This window comes from Frankliniella occidentalis, unplaced genomic scaffold (assembly GCF_000697945.3).
Source record: "Frankliniella occidentalis isolate FOCC.00 unplaced genomic scaffold, Focc_3.1 Scaffold5, whole genome shotgun sequence".
Lineage (NCBI taxonomy): Eukaryota > Metazoa > Arthropoda > Insecta > Thysanoptera > Thripidae > Frankliniella > Frankliniella occidentalis.
Window position 1 is genome coordinate 305,055 of NW_026267135.1, and position 17,660 is coordinate 322,714.

Here is a 17,660-nt window from a genome sequence, read left to right on the forward strand (position 1 = left end):
TGGCCTGTCCCCTCCCGGTCACCTCCGCGATGAGATCATACAGCACCTGTCCTCTCCCGGATCAGCCGATCTTATTTCCCGCCGCCGCCGCCGCCGTGTCCTCCTCCGAGTTCGAGGTGAAAAAGTCATTTTTTTCCTGTTCTGAAATCACGCACTTTTTGTGAAATGCACCCTTTACAGGTCCAACACCGTGCAAGCTGGCGTAATTCCTCCTCCACCTTTTATAATGCTGTGTATTCCACGCGCGGTTGGACCGAACGAGGGCTGCGGCCTTAACAGCTCCAACACGTAAATTTTAAATGAATTCCTTTCTTTTTTACTTTACATTTGACATAACATTTCTTATTAATTTCAGTTGTGCAAAGTGCTCTTAATGCTTCTAAATGATTTAAAATCTATCATTTGCTAAAAACTGAAGGGGCCGGCTGAAATGCCGTAACAAACGCTGCCGACAGGCCAAGCTAGGCACCTCTCTTGTGAACCAAGCTGCCGGTGAAGCGAAGCGGAGCTGGCAACTTGGTTAAGCAATTGAGCGAAAGGGGTCCTACCTCGTTCTATAAGTGTTTTCTATAAGTATTTTGTGCAGGACTTCAAGCAGAGGTCGTGGAATTTCGAAAAACATTGTTGGGTGTGTAAGGAAAGCAACTCCCAAAACCGTGAACTATTTCGCTCATGAACATGAACAAAACAAGAATGCTAGATACTGCCACTAATTTTATGGCTTGGGTCACGCGCAAAGTGCATGCACCTTTTTTATGGGCTTTTGTCCTGCATGGCAACGCTCTCCTTGAGCCTATTTATGGTGGTGCCATATTGTTTTGTCGTAACAAAACAGTGGGCACGATGGCGCAAAGCGTACGTATTCTCGGTCACATTTCGGTTCAGTGAGCGACGTGTTTGCAAAAGTCCCTTCTTGCTTATTGCATTCTGACTGCTGATCTATGTCAGGGAAATTTACGGAATTGTCAGGGAAGTCAGGGAATTTCACTTAGCCATTGTTGTGGCAACCCTGTTCTTCTTTGAAAAAGCTATCAAGCGGGTTAATTTATGCAAACGACCTCGTGACTGTCTGTCTGTTCTAATAGAAGGAGAGACTTCAAATTTCAGGGTATCTAAAGGCTCACTCAGCTAACGAAAGGCCTTTGGCAAATCCTGGCAACCACCCCTACGGGGCTGAATGGAGGTAGGAGGTATCAAAGATACCAAAGGAAACTTTTTCGTTCATGCAACGAGAAAATTTCTTTTACAGGACAAAAGTTTTGTTAGATTGAGCAAATTTTGTTTGGGCTGAAGCAGGTTTTACGTCTAATCAACGAAAATATCGTCAGTTCGTGGTTTCGTTAAGTCAAAGTTACGCTCTTCTGGGTGTGCCTACCTCGGCAGTCACCTCTTGGGAAAGGGACATGCAGCGCGCCTATTGGTTCTTTTGTGCGGCTGCGGTCAGCGCAATGGCCAGCGGCAGCGAGACTGTCCGTTGTGACGTGAAGTGGCTATGTGTGGACTATGCGGCTACGAGACGACGCGATGAGGTGGCACGTAATAGCCGTACTGATCCCTTCCGCGGCTTTTCTTCTGTCGTCTGCTTTCTAAGACCATTATACTTGTTGATGGGGCAGACATGTGAAACGCGACGGTTTCCGAAAATCGCAACTAAGGTAAGGGGCCCAGTTGTCGACAGTACACCAGTAGTCGACACTTTCAACTTTGCGATCGATTTCCCGCAAAGAAGTTAACGGTAGAGTCTCGCGCGTTTTGCCGGGTTGTAGCGCACTCTATTGAGATTATAATTGCCATTGCCGATTATGTGCCAACCCCCGGGAGCCGGTTGGGAGCACTTCGCACCAGAGGTCGGCATCCGCTCCCGAACGGGTCCCACTCTGAGCGCGCGCCGTGCGCAGTAGGTGTGCAAGAGAGACAGAGCGAGAAACCCGAGGTAGCGATGGCGATGTGCCGAACCTCGCCGAATGCAGCCGAGCGAACGGGACCCGTTTGAGTGGCCGAGCCCCGCCTGCCGGCCACCTGAGGGCGTGGCGTGGCGCGTAGGCAAAGTCGGTCCAGCGCCACGCCACGCCACGCCTGGCCAGCAGACGGGACCCGTTGACACGATCGAGTCTCGGCGAGTGGGAGTGAGCGAGCCGGATAGTCTTCCCAGCGAAAGAATAGTGAAGTGCAGATGGCGGATTCCGTGGCTCTCTTCCCCCACTACTCAGTTTCTTGTGGACTGATTGGTGAGAACTGAGTAGTGGGGGAAAAGAGCTACGGAATCCGCCATCCGCACTTCACTATTCTTTCGCTGGGAAGACTAGACCGAGAGCGGACGGGACGGGTGACAGAGCGAGCGGGACGGAAACGAGCTGAGTTTGGGAGCCGATGCCGACCTTGCTTCGCACAGAACACTGCTCGTCGCGTCACATCGAGCCATCATTTCTTAGCTCCGGAGTAGGGGGCAGGTGTTCGCTCGGATGTTTCTGCGAGGCTGCTATTCACCCGAGTGGTTCCGGAGGACGTTTGTGTTGTTGTCAAAGATATGTATTATCTTTACCTATTTAGGTTTTCGAAAATTTCGGTCAGGGGCGTAAATAATGGCGGTGTCGACTACCGGGCCAGAAAAAGACACCCCGACGCAAAATATTATCGGTACCTCCTTTCAATATGCGCTTATTTGTTTTTAGTCCACACAGACCCGCCCATTACTAAGGGCTCTAAACAGAACCGTTCATCTGCACGGGTCCTACACAGAACCGCTTATCTTTCTGAAATACGGGCGGGTGACTCCCAGATTTCAATGGATGTTTCTAGGCGCTGACCTTTAATTTAGAATAAAAAAAAGTTACGTACTCTCTCGTCTGTACTAGAACACCGTATTTAAACTGCTATAACCCGAAAAAACCTCCGATATTTGGTGATTTTATAGTAAATAATAATATCCGAAATATTTATATGGCGGATTCTACAACCGATGTTGTAGTCTGACAGCTATTCTGTAATTTTACAGCGCTACCTTGAAAACGTAAAAAAGGTGTCAACGTTTTTTGGGTTCCATGGCAATAGTCGTAATTTTACAACTGCGCTGTAAAAATAGTTTACGACACCACTTGCCCCCAAAATTAGCTAAACATTTCCTGTAAAATTACAGAAATTTTTTTAACAGTGTCCAAGGGGCAACCTAACCTAACCAGCGCCCCGGCCGCGAGCAGATGAGCGGTTCTGTGTAGGACCCGCGCAGGTAAGCGGTTCTGTTTAGAACCCGAGGTGAAGAGCGGTTACGTTTAGCCTAATGAATTATAAGCGCATATTGATAGGAGGTACCGTTCTGTATGCTATTAGGTTGTTTTTAGTTTGTCATGACGACTGAAAGCGAACATAGGTCACTTTCCCGATGGCGTATCTAAGTCGCTACTTGTTCGCCATCAGTTTGTCTCTAGATCCGTCCGCGTCGCGGAAACGTTTGCTTTCTGTTCGCTAAATGTTCGTTTATTGTCCACCAAAAATTCAAATCGCGAGGGGGGGGTAGGGGGGATAGGCAGGGGGTGCGCCTAGGCCAGGGGTATGTTCGGGTCCAGGGGGTGCAGCCGCGGGTGCGGCGGGGGGTTCAACCCAGGCCAGGGGTAGGACCAAGCCCAGAAAGAGCGTGCAGCCGGGGTACTACTGAAACCAAACTAAAGTAGCATGTTGTAACAATAGATATTAAAAGATGCATAGTTGCAGCACCCACAGGGAATAATATGTTATAAACAAAAAAATCTAGACGTTTCTAAAAACGTTACGCCTAATTAGGCGTAACATGGATAGTAAGTCCAATATTAAAAGTTAAATATAACCAGAGCTAAAGACATGTACACTGATAAACTAAGTGTTCAACTGCTTAACACTTGCAAGTGTTCAACTCGGTAGGTGTATAGTTTATCAGTGTAGCTAGTAACAAGTTGAACACTAAAGATTTGAGTAAAACAGAGCAGCCACAACGCGGTCCGGCCACGACTGCACGGACGCATACGTCCTCTCTCTGCGACTTCCACTCGGAGACTGACTTGGTCGCTCGCTGTGTCCAACCCAGCCAGCAGCTGCCAACGAAAGTGTGCTGTGTGCAATGCAGAGGAGCCAGCAGGTAGTTCGGGGTCCCGGGGCCGCCCCACTATTCCCCTCTTCTGCTCGCAAGTGCGCCAGTCTAGGGATTAGCGCCAGCGCCCAGCCGGGGTTTCCTGGGAAGGAAAAAACCAGACGACCACGGCGCTGTCAAGGTGAACCGAAAGCGTACTTGGGTCGCTCTGTTTGTTTCGGAGCAACCTGAAAGCATACCCAGTTCGCCCTCACGGAAAAAAAAATAGTTCTCCCAACTAAAGTTTAAGTTGATTCCCGGATAACGAAGAAATTTTGGCTCCAGCAACAAGTTTTTGATTGTAACAACCAGCATTAAGTCGAGGGAACGACGCCGTTGTTGGGAGAACAAACGCAATCCTTTCCGTGGACAAGGCATGGTTTCGTTCTCCCAACAACGGGGTCGTTCCCTCGACTTAATGCTGGTTGTTACAATCATAAAAACTGGTTGCTGGAGCCAAAATTTCTTCGTTATCCGGGAGTCAACTTAAACTTTAGTTGGGAGAACTAAATTTTTTTTCCGTGCTGTCCGCTCACGGAGCGACTCGATGGCGGACATAGGTCGCCCCGGAGCGAATCTCCGGTGAACCTTGGCGATACGTCACTCAGGAGCCTGACGAACCTCGGCGACCCATTGGCGCACCGAGCGCGACCCTCCGCGAACCGATAGCATACCGAAAGCATACCGAAAGCAAACAAATATTTTTGCGTCGGCTGTTCCACTAGTCGACACTCACTTTATTTTGAATGTTGTTCTCCTGTCATACGGGCTTATTCCGACAACTAGGGCCCTTTGTCGACGTGAAATATGGTTGGGATCGTGTGTCCTTTATTTTCTTGTTCGTAATACATCATAATGACATCAGTAACGCACCAGGTGTCAATACTGTGCCGAATGATCGAATGATGAGTTTGCGTTCAGTAACTCATTAGTGTAAAGCATTCGAGGGGGTAATCACTACAGAAAGTAGGTGTACACATTTTTAGCCCGCTCTTTTGCTTAAAAGCTATATAAGCAGGCTTATGCCATCGCCTCTGTGTTCGTCTGTTTGTCTGTCTGTCTGTCTGTCTGTCTGTCTGTCTGTCTGTCTGTCTGTCCGTTTCCCAAGAAGGACGTGGGCTAGGGGTTTGAAATTTTCAGGGTATTATTGTTGTCACTTCTGGTCAACGAAACGGTTGGTGCAAATCCTGGCAACTACCCCTGAGTGGGTCTGAGGGGGTAACAAAGAAATAGGGGTTGGTCCAAGAAGTGGAAAAAAAAATATTTTTTTTATGGGCTCCTAAGGGGTAACTCGTAAAAGTAGAGCCCTTTGGGCGAAAATTTTGTCCGTTTGGCTCTATCTCTCACCGTTTACGCGCTAGAGGGAGTTATACCCACGAAAGTGGCTTAAAAATAAATATATTAATTTTAGAAACATTTGATGGTTTCCTAAGGGGTAACTTGTGAAAGCAGAGCCTCTTGGACTAAAGTTTTGTCCTGTTTACTTACAAAAGGGAGTTTTTCTTACCAAACTAGCCAAAACAGAAATATTTTTACTTTTTCAGAAGTACCCTTCTGTCTGAGAAGTATGCCGTCGGTTCAAAATTTTCTTCTAAGCAGAAGAGTAGGCTTATTTTATGGTGGGACATCATTAATAAAACGTGTACACTTCCATGTAAAAAAACAAAAAAAAAAACAAAAAAAAAACAACACACACACACAAAAAAAAACATTTATTTGTTGTTCGAACACGTTCGGAGTCATTCAGAGTATGCCTGGAAGTATATTTAACTTCTTCTAGGGCTAGTCTTATGTATCTTTTGATAGATGTGTTATTTGATTCAAAAGCTAACATCAATAACTTAGAAGGGATTTGGCATAACTTGCATGTATTCTACAAACTGCGGCACACACAGCCAAAGATGTCCAGCGTATGAAAAGAATACTTCGTTGGTTGAGTTTTGATTACGAAGTAGACAGAAAAGATGCCTGTCAAAAAGATGGTCAAAAGCGAGCCGTCACTCCAACGGGCCGAAGGCCCGTTTTCGGATAGAAGATGTATTACACCATGAAATTTCAGAAGGGACGGGCCGAAGGCCCGTCCCAAACGCCACCGGCAGGCCAAGCTGGGCCCGCTCCCTGCCGAACCGAGTCGCCGGTGGAGCGAAGCGGAGCTGGCAACTTGGTTTGGCGGAAGAGCGGGCCCAGCTTGTTATAAAAGTTAGAGTAAAAGTGACAAAAAGTTGACTGACAGTGATGAAAACTGGCAACAAATGTGGACAAAAGTGACTTATCGTGCGTTGATCAGATCAAAAATGAATAAAATAGAGGGAATATAGGCATAGAAATGAAGTAAACGTGTTGTAAAACGGTGAAAAAGTGAAAAAGTGAAAAGTTGAGGTGTACGCATTTTCACGGAGTGATTACCCCCACGAAAGCATTTCTCGGGGAATGTGCCCTGGTTGACTCTGCCTGTGTTCCTGTGTCAACAGTCAAGGGTCGAGAGGGGGGGGGGGGGGGGTTGGAACCCCAATTGCCCCGCCGCAGTCACGCCAGACCGGGCGGCTGGCCGCTAGGGTGGACTGAAAACCTGGGATTGAACAAGTATACCTGGAATAAAGTACTTCAAGATATCCCAAGACTTGCGGCACAGTCCATTCTGACTCATTGTCTGACCTTGAACCCCTCTCTAAGGGTTCGAAGTTGGGTCATTGAGGGAAATTGACACTTTTCACCCCCTGGGCCCCCGTAGGCATAACCCCGGAAACGGCTAAATGCGGTTCGGCGTGTATAATTTATATAGGGAGGTAACTCGTGAGTCGATACGCTGTGCGTAACATCTTCAGCTTACCCACACAGTGTTGCGACGCCGTGGGAAATTTCCCATATTATGGGAATTTTGGGAGCGAAAGGGACAAAGGGAATTTTGCTGAAAACGTGGGTATTTTCACGAAATCTGCCAAATACGCCAAAAATTAGATGCCGCGTAAGTCGAAGAATCAAAGTATCTTGTGTCTCCAACTCAGGAGAACAGTTTTCTGGCCGAGATGTTGCGGGCAGTGAGCAGTGCCTCCTCACCCGACCCCCACCCCACCCTCTTCACATTGGCGCGCCACTTCAAGATGAAATAAATTAGGAACAAAAGTAATACATGCAATAAAATTGTATTTTCAATGGGTAATTAACAAAAATAAAATGATTGCAATCGACTAGATTGACGAAACTAGAAATGGACGGTCGGACTTCTTTGGTACAAACTATAAATCAGAGATCAGTCAGAATAATGGAACAAGTATTACAAAGATAATAAGCTTTCTAGCGTACATGGTGATATTGTGCTTGACTAGGTGGTCCTTAGAAACTTTGAAAGACGTGCAGTCAATGCCTTTGGATCTGAAGAAAACCAGTGACACACACACGGCGTTCAAGGTTTTACAAGTCAGCCTATTTCGTTTTTTGGTGCACACATCGGTTACAACTGAAAACATCCGCTCGGAATGGGCGTTTGAGTGTGGCAGAATCCTGACCACATTGGCCAATTTTGTTAGTTGGGTAGACATGGGTTCCTCTCTGCCATTTCTCATTCATCCAATTTCCACCCAAGCATCTTCAACAGTCATATTTAAGAGTTTGTCCTTAATTGCTCCCATTACAATATTGGGAAATTTCCGCCATTCAGAAGCAAGAGAGTTAGAGTCCAGTTGAAGTTTTTCCTAGAAATTAAAACAAAAACTGTAACCGTTGAGCATACTGAAAATGATTACAAGTGCTTTGTGAATCGCGTCGAAAATACTGACCTTGAATGCAGAGCACATCAGAGGAAGGTCCACTAACCCATCTGAGCCACTCCGAGCAGACTGAGAGAGGAGCACCGCGGGGTCTATGAATGCCATCTCTTTGAAAATTGGGTCGTTTAATGGAAGCCGCTGTGCCAGCTCTTGGGCCCGCAAATAGAAGGCAAGGCATTTGGATATGAAGGTGTCCTTATCCCTCTCTAACTGCCTTGCCACCTCTTCTTCCGGCACGTCTCTACGCGGCGGATAGCGCGGTACGCTGTCTAGGGCTTCTTTGCAGCCTGGTCCCAAATAAACTTCGCGCAATGGAAGCTGAAAAATTAAAATGTTTCATTAGTACCAGTGCCACTCTCCGTTTGATTACACAGGGAATGCCCTCAGGGACATCCATCTTATCTTTACCTGGTTGTTTGGGTGAGACAGGTCTAGGGTGCCGAGGCGGCCCATTTCCCTCGGTTAAAGTTTTGACAAATGTTTTGCATTAACGTCTCAGAATTAGCAGCCCGCTTGTGGATCAGCACTTGCTGTGATTGAAACATAGCATTGAACTCGCAGCAAGTTTTGTTTTGAGCTCTCCTGGGCGTTGTTTGAATTTCAACATCCGCGTTGCGGCATTAGAAAGAAGAAAGATCAAACAATATTTTGAGGCAGTGAAAAATATTATGTTTTTCGATGATGTTCACGTTCACTGGTCTGCCCCCTGTAACAGTGCATTATTATTATTATTATTATTAATTTATTGATACAACTTGTAGCAGGGGCATCAAAAGTCAAATATAAAAGTAGATTGAATAAAAGCAGTGTAGACATAAGTTAAAGTTGACATGATTTGTTAAAATTCATAGGGTTCTTCGTTGACTAGGTGTTTCCGCAGCTCCCTCTTAAATTTCTTGAATTCCTTTATGTTTTTAATGCTATCCGGGAGTTTGTTAATGAGCATGCTTCCAGCATGGATGGGATTATTCCTTGAAAAGGCTCCTTTATATAATTCTAAGTGGATGTCATTCTTTTTTCTGGTATTATATTGGTGGTAGTCCTGGTTCTTGGCAAGTTGCTCCTCGTTACTTTTGGCATATATCATGGTTTGAAACATGTATATTCCAGGTAGGGTCAGCATATTTTGTGCCCTAAAACGGCCCCTACAGGTTGTTTCTTTTTGGAGGCCTTCCATGATTCTTAGCGATTGCTTTTGGAGACTAAAGATTTTGTTAAGCTCCACTTTAGGTGCACATCCCCTCATAATGGTTCCGTAACTGAGATGGGAGTAGATGAATGCATAGTATGCCATGATTAGGTACTTTTTGGCCATGGATTGAGCTACTTGTTTAAGTACGAAGTTACCAGATCTTCGTTTTTTTATGACGTCAGAAGTTTGCCCTCTCCACGTTATCCCTTTATCAAGGGTGATACCAAGGAATTTGGAGAATTCACTTTCCTGGATGAGGGTTTCTTCTATTTCAATGGATAGCTTTAAGTCACCGTTCCTATTCTTCAAATTAAAAAATAGACATTGAGTCTTATTAATATTGACCACAAGGTTCAGGGAAGCAAGGTATGCTTTGATTTTGGTCATTGTTATCATTTTAGGATAAGACAAACTCGTTTTCCAGGAAACGAAACTTTTTTAACGTCATCAACATTATGGTTCCAGATGTGGCTCGCTCCTCTCACCTCATCGGCCGCTTGGACGGCACAGGCTCAGTCGAGCTGCTCGGCGGCCTCCGTCTTTGCCACTCTCGTCGCGGCCATCGTAACAAAGGGCATAGCGACGGCCCAGCAAAAAGCCAAGCAAACGAAGGATATTGTCAAGGTACTCACAAAATGCTTATTCACTCAATAACGAGGGACATATTTAATACCAGAAAACTTGTGTATAGTACTCGGCGTAAAACTGAATTACACTGTTAAAGAATTTGTCAAATTACGACACAATCTGTGATGAGCAGTTTGTTATAAAACCGCGTCATTCATTTTCATTGCCATGTGACAAAATTCCTTTTGTTTTACCTAACGTGGTCCATGAGAATAATTACAAAAATGTATGGTCTCCAAATGTCACCAAATTTGGTGTACAGTTTCCTTAACATTCTCTAATATTTGTGGGAAGGTAGAATTCAAAAAAAAATTAAAACTTTTCTTTTAAATATTTAACATGGAATAACTAATATATATATATTTATTTTATTACCTTCACACAAAAATTAGAGAATGTTAAGGGACCTTAGAAGAAACTGTACACCAAATTTGGTGACAATTGGAGACCATATATTTTGGCTATGAGAGTTACGCTTATATGCTAAATTTGGTTGATACCTCTGATCGAAGGGTAGAAAACTCAAATCCAACTATTTGACATTGGTGGTTTAGAATCAGTTTTTTATCCTCTTTCAAATGGTCTAGTCAGATTTCACCTCACTGGACATTTTCATAGAGTTATACCTACACCACCCTTTAAAGCCGCTATTTTTGCCTCAAACCTTGAGCTACAGAGCCCAGATTTGGAGTGGGTTCAAATTTCACGAATACCTTTAATTTTCGAGAGTTAAAATAAAATCCGAAACCAGACACGGAATCATGGGTCAATGATAAAAAGAACTAGTCTTATCACCATGTTGTAACAACAATTCGTTGTAAGGTTTGATGGCAACAACATTGCGTTTTTAAACACTTTTAGCAAACGTGACAGGAGATGAAAATTTCTTTTAGAAAATTTTGTGAATGATGTTGGATTACAACATGTTTTGTTTTTTAAGAACATTTGTCGCTGTCAAACTTTGCATCAAATTTACAACAGTTCTTTTAACAGTGTACACTAGTGTACGTGGTATTTCCGGGATCGCCGGTGCTTCAGTCAACAGTTCACGTTGCACTTAATGACGTACAAGGACGAGTCCGATTGTAAAATGTCATAGAAAGTAACCCCCCCCCCCCCCCCCCCCAAAAAAAAAAAAAAAAAAAAAACAGCACATTCTAAATCGGGAACTGCCCTCGGATTCACCGTATCTTTAACTCTCTCGGAGCTAGGGGCTAATATATTTAAAATACTGGCAAAAAGTCACCTTTTAAGGCTGTTTGACAAACAATACAAACTAAAAACTGCGCTTTGTTCATTTTATTTTTTTCAGATTCTTTAGCAAAGCAGAAGGGTGGGGTGTAGTTCATGGTGTTGCCCCGTAACATTCTCTTCTTATGTCCAGCAAATCTCTAGGGCCCAGCAGGCCCCTTCGCCTGAAGCCTTAGTTTACTCAAATATGCAAAGTGACTTACAGTGACCATTGCCAGTGGCAGGCCAAGCAGGCCCGGGCCCTGCCGAACGGAGTTGCCGGCTAAGCGGAGCTGGCAACTCTGTTTGGCGAAAGGGCGGGCCTGCTTGTTCATAGACCTTCCTACTTCTAGACTGGCAAGATCCGATGTCTGATCACCCTGGGCGCGTGCAGGTGCTTACGTTTGAAATAGACGCGCCCACTTTCTACGGAATGTGTTTGTAGTTTTCGGTATTTCTCCTTTGCGCGAACATTGCGGATATTATGTAGAAAGAGTAGTACCACACACTAAATCTCTCAAGACTATTATTGTCCATAGAATGATGCATGTTTGTGCACATCTCAGCCGGATGCCCCTTTGCACATTTTAATCTGATTAGGGACACGAGTAAAAATAGACAAAAAAAGTATTGTATTTTAATAGGATGCTAATTTGTCCATTGCTACATTCAAATTTGCATTTGTTTGAGATATGTGTTCAAAAACGCATCATTCGATTCTGGGCAGCCAAAACTCTACTACTGTCTAAACGTTAGGTACAAGTATGGTTCCGTCTCTATGCAGACAAATTTTAATCTTGAAAAAGCTATATGGACAAGGACACAACTAACCCTAACTAACCTACGTTTAAAAATTGTCCATTCCTTTTAAGAGTGCCTTACATACGGTCTGATTGTATTTTTCACCGTTGACTGTTTCACCAGGGTCCGTACGACTTTATTGTGATTGGCGGAGGAAGCTCCGGCTGCGTCGCGGCGAGTCGTTTGAGCGAGGTGTCTTCTTGGAAGGTGCTGCTTCTGGAAGCTGGGGCCGAAGAGCCTAACTACGGCATGGTTCCGGCTTTCTACAACCGGTACGATAATCCATGGTGACCGTCACTAATTTCAACGGGGAGTGGGAGGGGAGGATAGGTCTGACAAGGGAACCCCGTCAAGTGTAAATTCCCGAGTTAGAGCTTACATCTTTCTACAACTTTTGTTTTATAACATTTTTTGTGGGACTGCTTTTTACAACCGCTGCTCTTAAGCCCTAGTGATTCCCATACATTTCCCCTCCTAAACGTGACGGTAGCGATTAAACGGCTTCAGATAGAGCAAAACGGTCGAAAGTTTTGCCTTAAACCCCGCAGTTGGACGAGTTACCCCTTAGGAAGTATTCTTGAAAATTTTACAGGATTCCGGCGGTTTTTACATGACCTTCTAAGGATTTCAGACTAAAATTTGCTGGCAGATTACGCATGATTTCATGATTGCAGGTGGATTTCAAATGATTTCGGGAGGATTTCAGGGAGGGCGTACACATGATTTCAGGAGTGGCGGCCCCCTCGGGTTAACTGCGAAATCTTTTTTACCAGATGATACCTTACAACCTTACACCAAGTAATGTAAGGTGTCATTCCTTTTACTATTGATTAAGAAATATAAAAGAGAACGAATGGCAAGCTCATCGCTAGACGCCGACGGGGTCGTGAGGCAGCTGACTAGCTTTCTTATTTACCAAGGAACATTACATGTAAAAGCTGGGGACGCGTTCTTTGTCATTCCTGACATATTTCTAATAAATTGTTGTTACATTCAAACTGACTGGGCCTACCGCGGCCGCGCGTTCCTGCACGCCTCTTTGCGCATGCGCAGAAGCGCCGTTGAATAGGCAGCGGCGCAATGGACAACAGAAGTTTCAAACAGACTACGTTCGATTGGAAAGATCTTGGATACAACAAAAAAACACCTCCCCAGCTTTTACGTTTAATGTTCCTTGGTAAATAAGGATTTTTTTAACCCCATTCCGGTTGCCAAAAGATGAGAGACAAACGAATGGTGTCTATTTTAGTTTGAGGTTAGGATACTTTTTAATCTATTTCATACATTCATAGACGGTTAAAATAAGGAAAAATACGTAACAGACGCCAAATTTTGTGCTCTTTTCGGCCCCGTCGTCCGTTTGTCGATCCGAGATGTATTTTAGGGGAAATGTGCTGAAATGTGACACAATGTCTGCCGCCGGAGCACAATTTTAAGGCTCTAATATAATTCTTCCTCATCATATTTGGCTCACTGCTCTGAAGACACATTCGTATTTGGGTATTATCTAAACTTCCTGCAAGTTTCAACCTGATCCGAGAAAGTAGTGCAATCTCGTAGACATAGTTCATGTGGTCTGACCCTGGTATCCGTCGAGGGGGAAATCACTAGCGAAATAGTTCGTACACCTTCCGCCGAAATAGTCCGACATAAAGGCGAAATAGAACCTGAATGGAGCGAAATAAAGACGAAATAGACGCGAAAATAGTCGGTGAAATAGTCGCGAAATACTCCGAAATAGCGCGAAATAGACTGAAATAATCCGAAATAGGCGGGAAACAGCCGAAATGTGAGGCGAAATAACCGAAATGGTAGGAGAAATACCACGAAATAGTCCGTACGCTTCGAACCCAAGTGATTTCCCACTCGGTATCCGTCGCGTCGAGCGCGCTGCGCGTTGTTGCGCCGAGCCACTGGCCGAGCCGAGCGGAGCGAAGTGGAACCGAGCTGAGTCGAAACTATGTTCTATTCTATGGTGTTATAGAATAGATATCTTTAGAATTTTGGATCAGGGATAACGAAGGAGACAGAACACTTTAGGGGAATACTCCAGAGAGAGATTTATTATTGTAGGCGACTTGTCCTTGTAGTTGGAAAGGTTAGGCTCGAAGGCAGTGATATTAACTGTACAGTACTTATGTGGTATCAGTAGTGCCAACCTTTTCTTCCAACTACAACACCCCTCAAGTTTTGCGTCTCGTTGCTTTTAATTGGGCTGGTTTCTGTTGTACTTATATTAAATCTAGGCATCCCCATTTTATGCCTTGTAGTGTAACCAGAACACAGCTATTGAGAACTAGTTTTTCGCCTCGACACTGCTCCATGGATGCCGAACCTAACATTTTACAGTTCTAAATTCATCCCTTGCTACATATTTCCATATAAGGCCATTACAAACCGTAACCGGTAAGTCATTAAACAAAGGCCACACATAAAAGTAGGGATACGGGAGTGCACAAGTCAGAGAGTATAAATGTAATCATTGATAAATCAGTGTTGTAGATGCGACGATCCGTTTAACCATAGAAGAAGCAAATAACCAAGACCTTACTTTTCATTGAGAGAAGGGATTTCATACTACGCCATCCTGCCTGTGTGGAGGTGTTCACGTTGCATGGCGTACAAGCCTAATTTCGAACTTGAAGACATTTTTTCACTAAAGACGGGAAAGGAGCTCTGCCGATTGCTTCATTTATCGCCCCTTTAGAAGAGTTCTGTTTTCGTTAAAATCATTACACTGCCTCTGCCCAGTTCGACGTCAGAGCAAACATTGTGAACTCCGTTACTTTCTGGAAAAGTTACTAAGAATGACTTTGATCGTCTCCCTAGAGTTCTTCAGATAAAAATTCATTCCTACAGTTCCTTGGATATGCCACTCTAGAAATCGAAGGTGGCTGGAACAGATATTCCCTTAAAATTGTCCAGAAATTGGCAAAGTCTAAGTGAATCTAAACATTAGAAACATTCTAGAGTTCAAATTTGGAGCCTGTAAACTGCTCTAGTCACGCACTCTTGCAGTGCTCGGAGGTTTTTAGCATTGCAGCAAATAATGTCAGTGCCTTTTAGTACTAAGGTGGTATTAAACCCTTTTAAAACCATATCAAAATGATTGTGGGGCGCGGAACGTAAATGGCCTTATTTGCTGAGAAACACCCTACATCGTGATGGTGAGGTCAAATCGCGGGGTAGACTCATGTACTCCTGCGTCCAACAGTGACCGTACTCCGACTGTACTTTTTGTACTCCAACTGTATTTCGGTTGTACTCAGTTAACTCAAGTTGTACTCCGGTTGTACTGCCGTTGAACCCCAGCTGTATACTACGACTGCACTACCACAGTTAATCCGCCAGAACTCTAGGTACTCTGCACGGTAAAAAGAACGTCTTGAAATCCGAGGAAATATCTTCGATTTCAAGGTCGGGGAGATAATTTTAAGATTGGCCCTTGAATTCCCAGACTCTGTCTTGAAAACCACAGCTTCCAAGGGAAATCATTGTGACTTTTGACTGGTATTCAAGGGTTTAAACCCTACTCGTGCACTCTTGTGTACACCGAAAGATCGAGTTGCCGACCCTGGGGGTAACTCTTGCCCGGGTGCGACGTGTGGTCTTGGGTCGACGCATCACAGTTATGTATGCCAGACCACGCACTGAAATATGCTCAAACAATTGGTTTGTGTTGCAAACGATATTCTTTGCAGTACTAATTCTTTGTAATACAAAGGTTGAAAATTCTTTGCAAAGAATATAGTATGCAACCGACCACTGCGAGTGCGAGTGCCCAGAAGAAAATGTTGATTGGGGTATGGTGAGTCGTTTAGAGTTTAACTTGCATCGTAATCGATTTCAGGTACTTAACAGGTCCCTTCTACGACTGGCAGTACAAAACACAGAAGAGTGGATGGGATGCGGGCGGCTCTACTGGAAGAGGTAAAAGACCATGTGATGTCGATCGATGCGTCGTAGTGAAATATGTATGAGAACGTCGTACACGTGCCGTGCACTCTAAATCTAATGGGACTTTTAAAGGGAGCAGACCTGTGAAAATCATTCAAAAAATTCAGTTTTTTATTGCTTCAAAAAATTCTTTGATCTTTCCTCTTTCTAATGCCGTAAAGCGGATGTCGAAGTTCGAAAAATTACTCTCAGGAGGGCCCGAAACGTCCTGCGGGCGGCCGGGTGGCTGTATCGGGCTGTACCGCTAGGGCTCACCTGGCCGCTCAGGACAGGACACACGACGAGAAAGGAGTCTTCTAGAGCCCCGGTTAGGACCAGTACAGAAAGTTGCCACGGCTGTTAGTTTGTCGTTGCACATCGGTACTGAAAACTTTAAACGCGTTTTTCTTCTACTTCTGTTTTGCGTTACCGTGTGCCATCCTCAGGCCACAGTTTTTGAGCTACAGCCTAGCCACTTCGCCTGGTTGTAGCCTAGATATGTACCTTTCGTTTGACAAGAACGATTTATGATATCTCATTTCTAAAGTACCGAAATAGGGGATAAAGTACCCAATTTTTACACAAATTTTAGGTACCCAAACTTTGGCAATTTTTTTCTCACACTTAAAAATAAAAAAATAAAAATTGCTCTTGTCAAACGAAACCTTCATCTTTTAAGAGTAAATGAGCATTTTTGTCGTTGCCGTAGACCCATCTGTTGTCGCGAAATCCTGCACACGGTAAAGGCCCGTAACCCTCCACTTCGAGACAAAGAAGAGCATGTTCCCGGAGAAGCAAACAGACTTTGTATACATCAAAACGTAGCTAAATCCTTGCTCTTGTTAAATATCGTTCGTTGAAAGCGCTACGATTCTTCGTTTTCTTGTAGTTTCTATTTTCCGAAATCCTTGCGTTTCATAGGTCTGCCCCCTTAACGGACGATTATCAGTGATAATCGTGTCAATGAACGTATGTCTAAAATTTGTGACATTCGTTTATTTAGCGGTTTGGTGAAAGTTACGTTTAGGCGAGGGGTCCCCCACTTCCAAAACAGGTGTACAACGAGTTGGCGAGTTGACGAGTTGCCGCAGGTAAGGCACGAGTTCAATCGTTTTTTTGAGACTTTTGCGCTTTTTTTTTCGCAAATTAAGCGCTACTTTTCGCAAATTTTCGGGAGTTCTCGCGAGTTTTTGCTAGTTTGACGCGAGTTCGACGCGAGTTGGCTTGTGGGGGACCCCTCGGTTTTAGGTTCCAAATGGTGGAGAAAAAATAAAATATCTCTTCAAGTTAAAGAGACAGTAGTGTGCCATTGAACTCCTGTCCATTGTAATCTGCCCAATGAACGTATGTCCACCGACCGCAGTCTGATCAACAAACTCATGTCCAAAGAGGCATTTTTAGCCCGCTCTTTTGCTTGAAAGCTATATAAGCGGGCTTATGCTTTCGCCCCTGTGTCTGTCTGTCTGTCTGTTTCCCAAGAAAAACGTAAGCTAAAGGTTTGAAATTTTTAGGGTATTATTGTTGTCACTTTTGGACAACGAAACGGTTGGTGCAAATCCTGTCAACCACCCTTGAGTGGGTATGAGTGGGTAACAAAGAAATAGGAGTTGGTCCAAGACGTGGGAAAAAGATATTTGTTTTATGGTCTCCTAAGGGGTAACTTCTGGAAGTAGAGCCGCTTGGCCTTAAGCTCCGTCCGTTTGGCTCTATCTCTCACCGTTGAGACGACAGAGGGAGTATCTCTCACAAAAGTAGCCCTAAAATAAATATACGTAGGAGTACGTGCAGCAGCCCGTAGTAGCTGAGCGTTAATCGTTAGTGTGTTAAAATTCTCAAATGTAACGGTTAAAGGAATGTAGTAATAGTAATGTACAGATGGGAGGCCAGCGAAGAACAGGAAAAGGGGGGGGGGGCTAGGTACTCTGCACGGTAAAAAGAACGTCTTGAAATCCGAGGAAATATCTTCGATTTCAAGGTCGGGGAGATAATTTTAAGATTGGCCCTTGAA

The 17,660-nt window shown here is 44.4% G+C and overlaps 2 protein-coding genes across 2 annotated transcripts in view; both read left to right on the plus strand.

Annotated features, from left to right (window-relative positions):
• The window catches only part of LOC127749901 (uncharacterized), a 10,195-nt gene extending 9,808 nt beyond the window's left edge, over window positions 1-387 (plus strand). The window contains exon 3 of the mRNA XM_052269907.1: window positions 356-387. Within this exon, the coding sequence (XP_052125867.1) occupies window positions 356-387 (32 nt within the window). The remainder of the gene's footprint in view (window positions 1-355) is intronic.
• A 354-nt stretch (window positions 388-741) lies between these two features.
• LOC113214493 (glucose dehydrogenase [FAD, quinone]) overlaps window positions 742-17,660 on the plus strand; it is a 35,125-nt gene continuing 18,206 nt past the window's right edge. Inside the window, exons 1-4 of the mRNA XM_052269230.1 lie at window positions 742-855; window positions 9,524-9,682; window positions 11,840-11,988; window positions 15,567-15,646. Of these exons, the coding sequence (XP_052125190.1) occupies window positions 844-855; window positions 9,524-9,682; window positions 11,840-11,988; window positions 15,567-15,646 (400 nt within the window). The 5' untranslated portion in view covers window positions 742-843. The remainder of the gene's footprint in view (window positions 856-9,523; window positions 9,683-11,839; window positions 11,989-15,566; window positions 15,647-17,660) is intronic.